The sequence below is a fragment of the Chlamydotis macqueenii genome, chromosome 18 (genome assembly GCF_036417535.1).
Source record: "Chlamydotis macqueenii isolate bChlMac1 chromosome 18, bChlMac1.mat, whole genome shotgun sequence".
NCBI classification, from domain to species: domain Eukaryota; kingdom Metazoa; phylum Chordata; class Aves; order Otidiformes; family Otididae; genus Chlamydotis; species Chlamydotis macqueenii.
In genome coordinates this window covers 13694030-13707936 of record NC_141573.1, presented here as the reverse complement: position 1 = coordinate 13707936, position 13907 = coordinate 13694030, and the positions used below count along the sequence as shown (strand labels likewise).

The following is a 13907-nucleotide window of genomic DNA, read 5'->3' as shown; positions in this document are numbered from 1 at the left end:
GTAAGCCCCAGGCATTACAGAGCACACTTTGGCTTCAGCGAGTTCCTTCCCACCCTTCAGTCGGGGGGCAAGGCTGGACAACCTGGTACGAGCAATCTGCACCCTCCTGGAGCAGTCCAGCCTTGCTGTTTTCCCTAGGTGTACGCAGGAACCGCTCCACAGAAAATCACCCACGGGTTTAAAACGCAAGGGGAGTCGGGGCGAGTTAGCTTTGCAGTCCCTTCTAGCTGGGCCAGCTGTTGCACTTCTCATCATAAGCCTTCACAGCATTTTATAGACAGAGCAAGCACAAATAATCTCACCCCTCATTTCCAGACTGAGCCAGAACATCCAAAAGGCCACGTGCAAGAGGGCAACAGCAGCAGCGAGGCAGGCAGCCTCTGTCCCCTCCACGTTTAACCCACAGCCTGGATGCAGTCACAAGGGCATCCCATGGGAAGAAAGGAAGCAGTTTTGGCAGTTTCTCTTTCAGGGAGCAAAGCTTGGTCCCTGTCCAGCTCTGCGGGGGAAGAAGGGGCTCCAGCTCCCAGGCCCTGACACGGAAAGCGCTGCCGCCCCCAGGTGCCTCTCAGCCAGCAGCAGAGCCCCCACTCTGCTCCACAGGCCACCTCACCCCTCAAATCCTCCTCCAGAAAATCAGCTTGGTCACAGGGGAAGGCATCCCACAGGAGGGTGAGCACAACCTGCTCCCAGGAGAGGTTTGTCAGGCCCGAGGTGGCCCTGCCCCAGGCGCAGGCCTGCCTCTCTCCCCCCTCTCACACAAGGGGTGCTCCCACACTGCTGCATGGGACAGGGGGTGTCAGCCCTCTGCGAGCTCCCCCACAGCCTTGGGTCTCTGCCCAGCCCCGCTCCCCAGCCCCTCCTCCCGAGCCTGAGCAGCCTGGGCTCAGCGGCACCAACAGCTGCCCTCCTTATTTCAGAGGCGACAAGACGCAGCCACCATTCCCCCAGCATGGGGGTGGTCACCAGCATCCGTCACCTTTCCCACTTCGAGGGGACTCTGAGGCACATTCACCCACTTGATCCCTGCTGTCAGCCAAGCTGTTGCCCTCGTTCCCATAGCAACAAGGCCTATGGGGGGGCCATCACAAACACTGCCATGGCAACAGCAGGGACACAGAGGGGAGGAGGCGGCTTCGGAACATGATGGCGGACACGGAGGCAGAGAGGACAGGGACGCTCAGCGCCCACCGGCTCCCGCAGGAGCAGCGCACGGCATCGGCAGGGATCTCTGATCCACTCCTTGCTGCCCCAGCGCCACAGAAACCAGCCACACTTCCCTCCTTTGCTGGGGCACGCACACCAGAGCGTGTGGCTAGCAGGGCCTTCTCTCACCGCAGCAACAGCAGCTCAGGGAAAGCACACAATGGCCACTGCAGGCATTCACTGACATTGCCGCCAGCACAGCCTCCCCACTCCAGCACAGCCACATCCCTCGGGGTGTTACCCTGAAACACAGCAGCGGCCAGAGAAACTCATGGCAGGACCCAAAGGGTTCCTCCCAGCTCTATCACCTGTGCCAGGGCTCAGACCAAGCCAGCTAGCCTGCAGGACTGACCATGAGCAGAGCCACACACCACCTGCAAACACCCACTCTGGCCCAATATGCTAAAAGCCAAGTCCCACACAGCCCACAGAGGTGCCAGCGCTGCCCTCAGAAGGGGCCAGCTGCTCTTCTCTCCTGCACGCTTGGTGATAACTTGGACCCCGCTTCAGCCTGCTGCCCTGCTCTGCTGGCACCTCGCACCTCCCAGCCTGCCCGTGGCAGGGCTCTGGGCACAGGCTGACACCCACGCGCACAGCCCAGCACAGCCGGCCCTGTCGCTCTCAGGAAGCACCCCGAAAAGCACAGCCTGACACACACAGCTCTCCACTCTCTCCTGAACCCAGGCTCCCCCTGACTCCCTCACCCAGGAGCTCCACACAGGCTCCGCGCTCCATCACTCTGTGCACCGGGGCTCCCTTCAAATGGATGCGTTTCACCCAAGTGCCCCTGCCCAGGGCTCTTGTGCAGGCTCTGGCACGGGGCTCAAGGGAGGTCAGTGCCTGCTGAGTGTGGCTCAGATCCCTCATCTTCATCTCACAGCCAGAGATGCTTCTGCAACTAAGGAAACAGAACTGCTTGGCTGGCCGTCACAAGCACAGTGGAAAACTCAAGTTGCATAAGATGGCAAACGAGAGCACTTCCAAATCAGGTCTCTGCAGAGTAATTTCTGCTTCACAGGGAGCATCTCCACTATTTCATTAAGACTCCGTCCAGGACACTGCAAACCCTGAGCCCTGGGCAAATCCCACGGGACGTCCAGGTGGCAAATACTTAAAAAGAGCACGTCGGCTATTCATCTTCCCCACATTTCCTCTCAGACAAAAAGGCCCTGCCTCAAGAACTGGCCCTGAGAAGGCCCATGGTCATTAACGTGCTTCCCCTGGGAGCTTGTGCACTGCAATCCTGAGCATGACCTGGGCTCATCCTCCGCCCACCATCCTTTCAGCTCAGAGTCAGATGTTACCTGTGGGCCAATCCATTTTTCCTTATGTTCCCTACGCTGCTACAGAGATGAGCCAGACAGAGGGAAACACAGGGCTCCCAGGTCGGGTCAGCAGGGCAAGATATAACCTGCAGTTCTTCCCAGCCACTGCTTTCCTTCTGTCAGCCTCAGAGCAGCAGACAAAGGACAGCTCCTTCAGCCCCGTTTCACCAGGCAGACATTGCCATCTGGATACCGTGGCCTGGTTATTTCCCTGCATGTTCTCATCCAGATGAAGACCCCTCAAGACCTGACAGAGGTTGCAGCAGCTTGAGGCAGGTCAGTCTTTCTGGCCGTGAGCTACATTAGCAGCAAAGAGAAGCACCTTCACCTCTTCTCTTCAGGGCAGCAATATTCCCCTGGGAACTGCACCTGGCTCACGACATGGGCCAGGGCCATCCAGCCAAACGATCCGTAGGCACAAGGCAGGGCTTCACACAAGGGCAGTTGGGCCAGGACCTGGAGAATTCAGACGGCTCAACAGCACAAATCCAGGCCCTTCAGGGCCCTTCGGGGCCCATGAGCTTGGCAGAAGCGGCCGTTTCAGCCACAGGCACAGCTCCGTGTCCCCACAGACGCCGTGGCTGGCACTGCCCACACACCAGCGCTCTCATTTCAAGGGACCCCACCTCCCTGGGGCTGAAGCAGCAGCAGCGGCCTCTGGCCTGGTCTGACACCAACCGACGGCGCTGCAGACGGAAAGGCTGGGGACGGATTGACACACAGTGCGCTGCAGAGCACTGCGCCCAGCTGTTCTTGCAGGAGCACAGGCCAGCGGGTGAATTTCGCCTCAGCGTGCAATAAATCCTCCTTCTTCTGCCGGCCAGGCCGCTGCGCTGCACAGCTCAGCCTCCATCTGATTGGCGGCCTGGGCTGTCACTCCCTCCAGACACAGTGCCCGCCCTTCCCTGTGGCGATGTTTCCTGGGATTGGCTGCTTGCTCACATTCAATCACGTGCCTTGGCCCCACCTACTCAAATGCCATTGGCTGTCCTGGGTCCACTGGTGCCCCCCTGACTTCTGGGCAGGCGTTGCCAGGCAACGGGCTGGGCCTTCTGGGTTTAGGCCCTCAGGATGGAATTTGGGCCCCTAGAAAAGGCTGTGAGAGAAGGGGTTAAAAGAAAACTCCAAGTAGGTATAGCATTAATTAGTTCCCGCTGCGCATACTAAAGATAAATAGCGCTCTGTGCTCTGGAGGATTTACTAACTAGCCATTGTGTAGACTATCTAAAGTGAGAAGTCTTGTATCCCTCCCAAGGACAGTTCTTGATAAGAGCTGAGGGGCCTTCTGTATGAACCAGCCAGAACCGACCCTGCGGGTTGGACAAGAACCAAAGCATAACCGAGTCTGTGCGAAAACAAAGGGTTACTAGCGGTGACGAAGAGGAGCAGCTCATCTTCATCCCCACGACCCCCGACGACCACCATCAGGAGGCACTGCGCAAGCCCAGACAGGAGGAGTTTATGAAAATGACCCCTTGGGACTAATTTTAATACGAAGCGGGGATAGATCATGCATATCTATAGGTGAATTACGGAACTTCATGTATATGTAACACCTGGTCGTATAAATTCAAAGTGAGTTGCCCCGTCAGGCGCGCACAGTTTTGGCGGGGCTACCCCCCGCGCTGCCCGGCGCTGAATAAACATATCTACTTTACAATCTCACAGATTGTGGAGTCCGTTTTCCACACGTCTGGGCTTGGAGGTCATAAAAGACGGGTTGGGACCCCAATATTGAGGATTTTGGCCCTAAAAGTGGGGCTTTGGGCACTGAAAGGATGGGCTGGGTGCTACAAATAGCACTTTGCACCCTGAAAATGAGGGGAACCTCTTGGTTCTGACCTGAGTTGGCTTTGGTGCCCAATGGCTCCGTGCCGTGCACCACCCCGAGCCCTCAGCTGCTCCTCTTGGGACACGCCTGCCAGCCCTGCCACCAGCTTTCTTGCCCTCCCTTTGACACCGTGGGTATGGGACAGGGAAATAAATTGCTGTGGGTAATGAAAGACACATTGTCCCTTAAAAATGAGGCTTTCCAGATCACGCCTTGGGTGAGGCTGTGCCAGCCCAGAGCACACAGGTGTCCACCTCTGTGCACGGGGACAAACTTGGCAGGATGCGAGTGCTTTTTCAGGCTGTGGGCTGTCTCAGGAGGGGGCAGGTTGCCTAAGGCATCTCTCCTCTTCCTCCCCTCCAGGTTTTTGTGCTCCACTGGGGCAACTGGGGCTTTGTTGCGAGGACACCTCGGGTCAGGGTGACACGCGGATCAAACTCTACAACCTGGAGAAAGTTATAAAGCAGGCATGTTTATTTGGTGCCAGGTGCGTTGCGGATCGCTCCTCCAAAAGCACGCACACCAACAGCACATTTTACTAAAAATTTATCTGGTGCAGGTACACACGTCCATAGGATTGCACAATACAGACATACATGTGCATGAGTGAGGCGGGGTTATTAAAAAAAAACACTTGCGACTCTGGTGGTCGTTTACTTCTTCAGGGGTCTTATCTTCCTCTAGATGAACTTTAGTCATTCACCCGTGCTCTCCTTTCACTTGGGGATGTCAGCAGTTTCTTAACGACTTCTGACCAATATTGCAGCTCCTGTTATCATGTCCTTGGCGTGACATACTAGTCCTTGACAAATACCAGTTTCTTGACGAATACCAGTCCCTGATAAGCTTAAGTGAGTTTCAAGGCAAACAGGATTGTTAGGCATTGTCTAGCAGTCAGTCTCTTAAATCAAGCAATATTTAGCAGACAGTTGGAAGGGACCTTCAAAGGTCATCTAGTCCAACCCCCCTGCAAGGAGCAGGGACATCTCCAACCAGATCAGGTTGCTCAGAGTCCCGTCCAACCCGGCCTTGAATGTTTCCAGGGATGGGCAATCCACCACCTCTCTGGGCAACCTGTTCCAGTGTTCTATCCTAATTTTTATGGCCCAAACCCTCATTTCTAAGCACTAAGCCCCACTTTCACGATCCCATGACTCATCCTAAGAGCCCAAGTCTGCTTTTGAAGGTCCAAAGTTTCATTTTTGGAGTGCAAAGCCTTACTCCCAGTGCCCAAAGGCTCATTTTTGGGCCCAAAGCCTCATTTTTAGCTTCCAAAGCCACCTTTTTAGGATTCAGTCTGCAGTTTTGCCGGCCCAAAGCCTCATTTTGAGCCTCCAAAGCCCCATTTTTAGGATACAAAGCCTTCGTTTTTGTGAGCAAAGCATCGATTTAAGGCACAAACCCCTAATTTCCAGGTTCAAATCCTACTTTTAATTTCCAAAGCCCCATTTTGAGGGCCTAAGGCCCCATTTTGAGGACTGAAATCTTCATTTTTAGGACCCTAATCTTCATTTTCAGGACCCCAACCGGGCTTTTATTACCCACAGCCTTTTTTTAGGGCCCACAGTTTCATTTTGGGGGCCTAAACACTCATTTTTAGGGAAGAAAATGTCTTTTTAGTCTCCAAAGCTACATTTATCATGTCAAAACTCATTTTTCTGGATCAAATCCCTCTCTTTGGGCCTGAAGCCTCAGTTTCAGCTCCCAAAGCCCGGTTTTTAGGGTCCAAAGCTTTGATTCTGGGTTGAAAACCTCACTTTTATGGCCCACAGCCTCATTTTTACCTTCCAAAGACACTTTTTTAGGATTCAATCCACAGTTTTGAGGGCCCAAAGCCTCGTTTGGAGCCTCCAAAGCCCCATTTTTAGGGTGCAAAGCCTTCGTTTTTGTGAGCAAAGCATCAATTTAGGGCATAAACCCCTAATTTCTGAGTTCATATCCTTATTTCCAGAGCCCTGTTTTGAGGGCCAAAAGCCCCATTTGGAGGGCTGAAATCTTCATTTTTAGGGCTGAAATCTTTATTTTTACAGCCCAAACCTGTCTTTTGCTACACATAGCCTTTTTTTAGGGCCCACAGTTTCATTTTTTTTGTGGTCCAAGCCCTCACTTTTAGGGCAGAAAATATCTTTTTAGTCTTCAAAGCTACATTTAGAGTGTCAAAATTCTCATTTTTAGATCCCAGAGTCTTAGTTTTGCCTTCCAAAGCCTCATTTTTTTCCACCCAAATACTCAGTTTTAGTTTGCAAAGTCTCCTTTTCAGAGTCCAGAGCCACATTTTTAGGTTCAAAGTGCAGTTTTTAGGATCCAGCCCGTCCTTGTGAGAGTCCAAGCCACATCTTGAGTGTTGAAACTCTCGTTTTTTTGGGTCTAACCCCTCTTTTAGGGCCCAAAGCCTCAGTTTCATCCCCAAAGCCTAGCTTTTAGGGTCAAAACTTTGATACTGGGGTTGAAAACCTCATTTTTATAACTCAAATCCACATTTTTATGGCCCAAACCCATCATTTTTATGGCCTAAACGCTCATTTTTTGGGCCCGAAGTCTGAGTATTAGCTCCCAAAGCACAGTATTTAGGGTCCAAAGGTTTCATTCTAGGGTTGAAAACCTCACTTTTATGCACCAAACCCACATTTTTAGGGCCCAAACCCTCATTTTCAGGGTCCAAGCCCTCATTTTGAATCTCCAAGATCTGCTTTTAGGGTCCCAAGACTCGTCCTAAGGGCTCTTAGCATTTTTTTTTTTTAAGACCCCAAGTCTGCTTTTGAAGGTTTAAAGTTTCATTTTTGGAGTGCAAAGCCCTATTCCCAGGGCCCAAAGGCTCATTTTTGGGCCCAAATCCTAACTTTTATCTTCCAAAGACGCCTTTTTAGGATTCAGTCTGTAGTTCTGAGGAAACAAATCCTTGTTTCCAGCCTCCAAAGCCCCATTTTTAGGGTGCAAAGCCTTCATTTTTGGTACACAAGCATCAATTTAGGGCACAAGCCCAGAATTTCTGAGTTCATATAGAATCACAGAACGGTTCGGGTTAGAAGGGAGCTGTAAAGCCCACCCAGTCCAACCCCCCTGCAAGAAGCAGGGGCACCTCCAACCAGATCAGATTGCTCAGAGTCTCATCCAACTTGGCCTTGAATGTTTCCAGGGATGGGGCATCCACCACCTCTCTGGGAAACCTGTTCCAGTGTTCTATAACTCACATTGTAAAAAACTTTTTCCTAACATCTGATCTGAGTCTGTCTCCCTCTATTTTGAAACCGTTACGCCTTGCCCTGTCACAACAGGCCCTGCTGAACAGCCTCTCCCCATCTTTCTTATAGGCCCCCTTTAGGCACTGGAAGGCCGCTATCAGGTCTCCCCGGAGCCTCCTCTTCTCCAGGCTGAACAGCCCCAACTCTCTCAGCCTGTCCTCACAGGAGAGGTGCTCCAGCCCTCTGATCATCTTCATGGCCCTCCTCTGGACCTTCTCCAACTGGTCCATGTCCTTCTTGTGTTGGGGGCTCCAGAACTGGACACAGTACTCCAGGTGGGGTCTCACCAGGGCAGAGTAGAGGGGGAGAATCACCTCCCTCGACCTGCTGGCCACGCTTCTCTTGATGCAGCCCAGGATGCGATTGACCTTCTGGGCCGCAAGGGCGCATTGCTGACTCATGTTGAGCTTCGTGTCCACCATCAGTCCCAAGTCTTTCTCCTCAGGGCTGCTCTCTATCCATTCCCCACCCAGCCTGGATTTGTGCCTAGGATTGCCATGACCCAGGTGCAGGACCTTGCACTTGGCCTGGTTGAACTTCATGAGGTTGGCACGGGCCCACCTCTCCAGCCTGTCAAGGTCCCGCTGGATGGCATCCTTCCCTTCCAGCGCGTCAACGGCACCACACAACTTGGTGTCATCGGCGAACTTGCTGAGGGTGCACTCTATCCTACTGTCCATGTCGCTGACAAAGGTGTTGAACAGGGCCGGGCCCAACACGGACCCCTGAGGGATGCAACTCATGACCGGTCTCCACTTGGACATCGAGCCGTTGACCACAACTCTGAGTGCAGCCATCCAGCCAACTCCTTATCCACCGAGTGGTCCGTCCATCAAACCCATGTCTCTCCAGTTTAGAGAGAAGGATGTCGTGCGGGACAGTGTCAAACGCCTTGCACAAGTCCAGGTAGATGATATCCATTGCTCGTCCCTTGTCCACCGATGCTGTCACCCCGTCATAGAAGGCCACCAAATTGGTCAGGCATGATCTGCCCTTGGTGAAGCCCTGTTGGCTGTCACCAACCACCTCCTTGCTCTCCATGTGCCTTAGCATGGTTTCCAGGAGAATCTGCTCCATGACCTTGCCAGGCACAGAGGTGAGGCTGACCGGCCTGTAGTTGCCCAGGTCTTCCTTGTTCCCCTTTTTAAAAATTGGGGTTATGTTCCCTCTCTTCCAGTCATTGGGGACCTCACCAGACCGTCACAACTTCTCAAATACGATGGCCAGCGGCTTGGCAACTTCATCCACCAGTTCCCTCACGGCCCACCGACGCACTTCATCGGGTCCCATGGACTTGTGCACCTTCAGGTTCCTCAGATGTTTCTGAACCTGCTCTTCCAGTACAGTGGGCGGTTCTTCATCCTCCCAGCCCCTGCTTGTGCCTTCCACAGCTTGGGTGGTGAGACAAGAGTCCTTATCAGTGAGGACTGAGGCAAAAAAGTTATTGAGTACCTCAGCCTTCTCCATGTCCCGGGTAGCGAGGACAGCAATTTCCTTCCAGAGGGGGCCTATATTCTCCTTGGACCTTCTTTTGTCCCCTACATGCCTACAGAAGGCTTTCGTGTTGTTTTGGACATCCCTGGCCAGATTCAAGTCTGTCGGGGTTTTAGCCTTTCTCACCCGATCCCTGGCCACTCGCACAGCCTCTCTGTAATCCTCCCAGGCTACCTGTCCCCGCTTCCACTCTCTGTAGGCTTCCTTCTCTACTTTCAGTTGGTCCAGGAGCTCCTTGCTTATCCACGTGAGCCTCCTGGCCTTTTTGCCCGACTTGTTCTTCATCGGGATGCACCTCTGCTGAGCTTGGAGGAGGTGCTCCTTGAATACGGTCCTGGGCCCCTCTTCCCTCCAGGGCCGCCTCCTGTGGCCCTTTGCCCATCAGGTCCCTGAAGAGGCCGAAGTCTGCCCTCCTGAAGTCCAGGGCACAGATCTTGAACTCCACCGTGTCGTGGTCACTGCAGCCAAGGCTGTCCTTTAGTTTCACATCCCCCACCAGCCCCTCCCTGTTGGTGAGCACAAGGTCGAGCATGGCACCCCTCCTTGTTGGCTCCTCTATCGCCTGCAGGAGGAAGTTGTCGTCCACACATTCCAGGAACCTCCTGGACTGCCTGTGCCCTGCCGTGTTGCCTCTCCAAGAGATGTCAAGGTGGTTGAAGTCCCCCATGAGGACCAGGGCCTGTGACCATGAGGCTGCTCCTATCTGCCTATAGAGCGCCTCGTCTGCTCTGTCTTCCTGGCCAGGCGGCCTGTAACAGACCCCCACCATAACATCCCCTGCCTGTCCCCATCCTCTAATCTTGACCCATAAGCTCTGTCAGCTCCTCCTCCATCCCCAGGTGGAGCTCCACACACTCCAGCTGGTTGCTGACGTAGAGAGCAACACCCCCTCCTCGTCTCCCCTGCCTGTCCTTTCTAAAAAGCCTATACCCTTCCATGTTGACGCTCCAGTCGTACCAGTCGTCCCACCACGTCTCCGTGATGACAATGAGGTCGTAGCCCTGCTCGTCTGCACACATCTCCAGCTCTTCCTGTTTATTCCCCATGCTGCGTGCATTGGTATAGAGACACTTCAGCTGGGCGCCCGACAAAGCCGACTTGCTGGCTGGAGCGACAGGGGTGCTATTGGACCGCAGTTTAAGTTCTCTCGCACTTAGCTGCAATCTTTCCTCAGCTTCTGGGCACTTGGTGCTGACACTGGCCCCATGCTGACAGCGGTTGGCTGGACTGTGCTCCCCCTCCCCCAGCAACACCAGTTTAAAGCCTTCCTGATGAGCCTGGCAAGCCTTTGCCCAAGGACACTCTTCCCCTTCTCAGTTAGGTGCACCCCGTCCGCCCCTCGTAGACCAGGCTTCCCCAAGCAAGCCCCGTGGTCTGGATACCCAAAGCACCTGCCTTTCACCTCGGTCTTTGCCAGGATAGGTCGGGAGGGCTGTCAGTCTCCTCCCCTGAGGTCATGCTGCCTATGAATCACCCATGCGCCGCTCTTCGCCAGGCCTGACTGGTGGATCCAGCATGGCCCGCCCCTGCACGCTGCCCGGTGTTCTGAACTGCTGCATTTCCTGCGGGCCTCATAGCTGGATTGGCTGATTCAATAGCAATCACGAGCTTTGCCCCCGCGTCCTCAAATGCAATTGGCTGTCCAGGGTCTACTGCCTCCCCACAGACTTCTGGGCGGGCGTTGCCAGGCGACGCCAGGAGCTCTGGCCGGGAGCTGTTTTGTGACGTGGGACCGCCCCGCCTTCCTTCACCACTTTCTCTGATGGACAGAGGGGAAGTGAAATGCCAGCCGGCCTTAGGGGGAAGCTGGAGGACTTGTTCTTCTTGGTAAAGGCTGGGGCTGGCAGAAATCACTCTGTCCCTGCCAAATACTGTTAGGCCAAGGCTTGCCTCTGGCTTGCGGGTCCCTGCCTGCATGCTTGTCCCTCTGTGCGTCCCTGACAGCCCTCCCCGCAGCAAGGCTGCCCTGGCTGGCATCAGACAGCGCAAAAACTGCAGAGCAGAGCAGAAGTGCCAGGACCTGAGCAGAGAGAGGGACTCAGGGCATGGGGCCTGCGACAAAACCAGCTTCCGCTCCTGTCTGCTCTGCCCTCTGCGTCTGCTGCACTGAAGGTGCGCAACTGCAGCAGGACTTCCTGTGGGAGGAGGTGCCGACACCAGGGACCCAGGGCTCCGGGGGCCTATGGCCTAGCCCCCCAGCAGGCTGTTGCTCACCCCCGGTGGGGTGCAGGGGGCAGGGAAAGGCACCAGGAGAAGAAGGAGAAAGCAGCACAGACAGACTCTGTCAAGGAAATAGGCATTTCCTTTTGCTTGAATGAACAGTTGTTGGAGTCCTTTTTAGGGCTGCCGGTGGCACAGCCTCTTGCAGGGCTGGGGAGAGTCCTGGCGGGTAGGGGCTCTCCTTTTTCGGAGGCGTCGGAGTACCCTGGGTGAGCGGTCCCTGCCCCAGCCGGGAGCAGATGGACTGCGGCTGCAGCCCCGGGCAGAGGGGCCTGCTGCCACTGCCTCTCCTGACTCCGCCTGGGGCTGCTTCTGCTCTGCAGGGACTGGCGTAGATGATTGGCTGGCTGCAGGGCTGTGATCTTCCTCCCCAGCAGCACAGAAGCGCAGCAGCCTCTGGGCCTGCTCACTGCACTGGCGCACGATGACACTGATGAGGCTGTGGACCAGTGGTTCGGTATATTCCTGGAGGCAAGGCTGCATCCGCTGGACCACGGCATTCCAGTTCAGTCCGTAGCAGCACAGGGCGTGCACAATCAGCATTTTTACTGCCCTTACCAGCCACCACTGTTGCTCACAGATTGCCTCCAGCTCCTGGTGCAGCCAGGGCAGCACGGGGTCGAGGAGATGCTGGTGCTGCTGGAAAAGTGTCGCCCAGACTTTGGGTAGGAGGCCACCCACAGTAGCCCTGGCCTCTGTCCCTGCAGCCCCCTGCTCTCTCAGGAATGGCATCCCCTGTGCAGAGGACAAAGGGGACACCACGGGGCGATGGGGACTGCTGTTGGCTGGGTGGCCAGGAGATGTGTCTGCCTGGCTACTGGTGACTGACAGCTGTGCGGGGCATGTGATGACATACTCAAGGCAGTCCTCTCCTCCCCGCACAGAAAACCTGATCTTCTCCATCAGTCCTCTGCAGAGTGGGCAATTTGATGTCCTTTTTGTCCACCGCAGGATGCAGCCCAGGCAGAACTGGTGTTGGCATGGCTGAACGAAGGTGATGCTCTTCGGAGAGTGATGGCAGATGGGGCACCTCCACTTTATCTCTATGACCATGTCTGTGCTCCGTGGTGGGCTGGGAAGAACGCTGGCACTGCTGCTGCCAAAGGGTGCAGCATGCTGCAAAATGGAGAGAGGCCACGGTCACTCGCTGTCCTGGGGTGGAGTGGAAGAAATGCTCCGGCCCCTAGAGAAGGATACCCTTCTGGCTCCCCGAGCCCTATAATGCCCACGCCACGGCCACCCCAGGGGGTTGTTTCCCTGCACAGCTCACCTCTGCTGCTAGCGTGCCCTGTGGTGCCCGGCTGCCTGAACCAGGCAGGGCTGGGCAAACACAGGGGATGGCTTTGGGACGGACTTTGGGCAGCCCCCAAAGCACCCCAGGAGAAGCCTCGCTCGACCCTCCAGACCTTGCAGTCACGCTCGGCAGGCGTCCAGGCACGAGCCAGACTGGGCCAGGCTCTGCCAGTACCCAAAGGTACGAGGCGAGAAATGTGACATCAGAGTTCATCGCTTGCTGACATCACAGTCCACTGCTCTGTGACATCACCCTCCACCACTCAGTGATCTTAGAGCAGGCCTTTGGCCCTGCACGTGCATGGCATCAGGAGAGAAAAGAAAGTATCATGTATTGTTTTAATCTTCTACCTTTCTGCTGCTCTAGCTTGATCACCTGTAACACGCATCCGTGACGATGTGTCCCTGAGCAGGGCCTGGAGCTGAGTGACGGCACAAGCTGGAGATGGAGCCAGCTGAGTTGGAGCCTAAGTGGGAGATGGAGCCAAGTGTCAGCCCAAGGCAGGGCTCGATCTGAGCAGCCACTCGTCAGGGACTAGGAAATGCCAGACCTGAGAAGCCACCCATAGCAGGACGTGGAGCAGAGTATCTGTCCCAGCAGGGGTTGTGACTGAGTTCCAGTGAGGGCTGCCCGAGAAGATGTTGGACCCTGTTAGCCCTCGGAGCACGCGCCAGAGCCGTAGTCTCTCTCAGATATAGTAGGTCCATTCTCTGTTTGTTTAAAAGCTTTTTGACAAATAGCTGGTACCACTAAGGGACAAACTGTAGGGTTTTTTTTTTTTAAAAAAAAAAAAAAACACCAACAAAGAGAAATTATAACAGTTTTAACAACCATCTACGCATTCACCTACAAGGAAAAGAAGGCAAAGGCAGGGACTGGGAGAATGAAGAACTGCCCACTGCAGGTGAAGATCAGGTTTGAGACCATCTGAGGAACCTGAATTTGCACAGGTCCGTGGGACCTGATGAGTTGCATCTGCAGGTCCTGACAGAGTCACAGAATCATAGAAGCGTTAGGAGCTGAAGGATCAAGTTGCCAAGCCGCTGTCCATCATATTCGAGATGTTGTGGCAGTCTGGTGAGGCCCTGCTGACTGGGAAAAGGAGTAACATGAGCCCCATTTTTAAAAAGGGAACATGGAAGACCTGAGGAACTACAGGCGGGTCAGACTCACCTCTGTGCCTGGTAAGATCACAGAGCCGATCCTCCTTTAAAACAGGCACATGGAAAATAAGGAGGTGTTTGGTGACAGCCGACACAGCTTCACTAAGGGCAAAGCGTGCCTGACAGATGTGC

General features: G+C 54.7%; 1 protein-coding gene across 1 annotated transcript; it reads right to left on the bottom strand.

Moving 5' to 3' along the window:
• Positions 1–11435: 11435 nt before the first annotated feature.
• LOC147598531 (E3 ubiquitin-protein ligase Topors-like) lies at positions 11436–12371 on the bottom strand. Its single transcript, XM_086762132.1, has one exon. The coding sequence runs from the start codon at positions 12369–12371 to the stop codon at positions 11436–11438; it is 936 nt and encodes a 311-aa protein (XP_086618258.1).
• Between the last annotated feature and the right edge of the window lie 1536 nt (positions 12372–13907).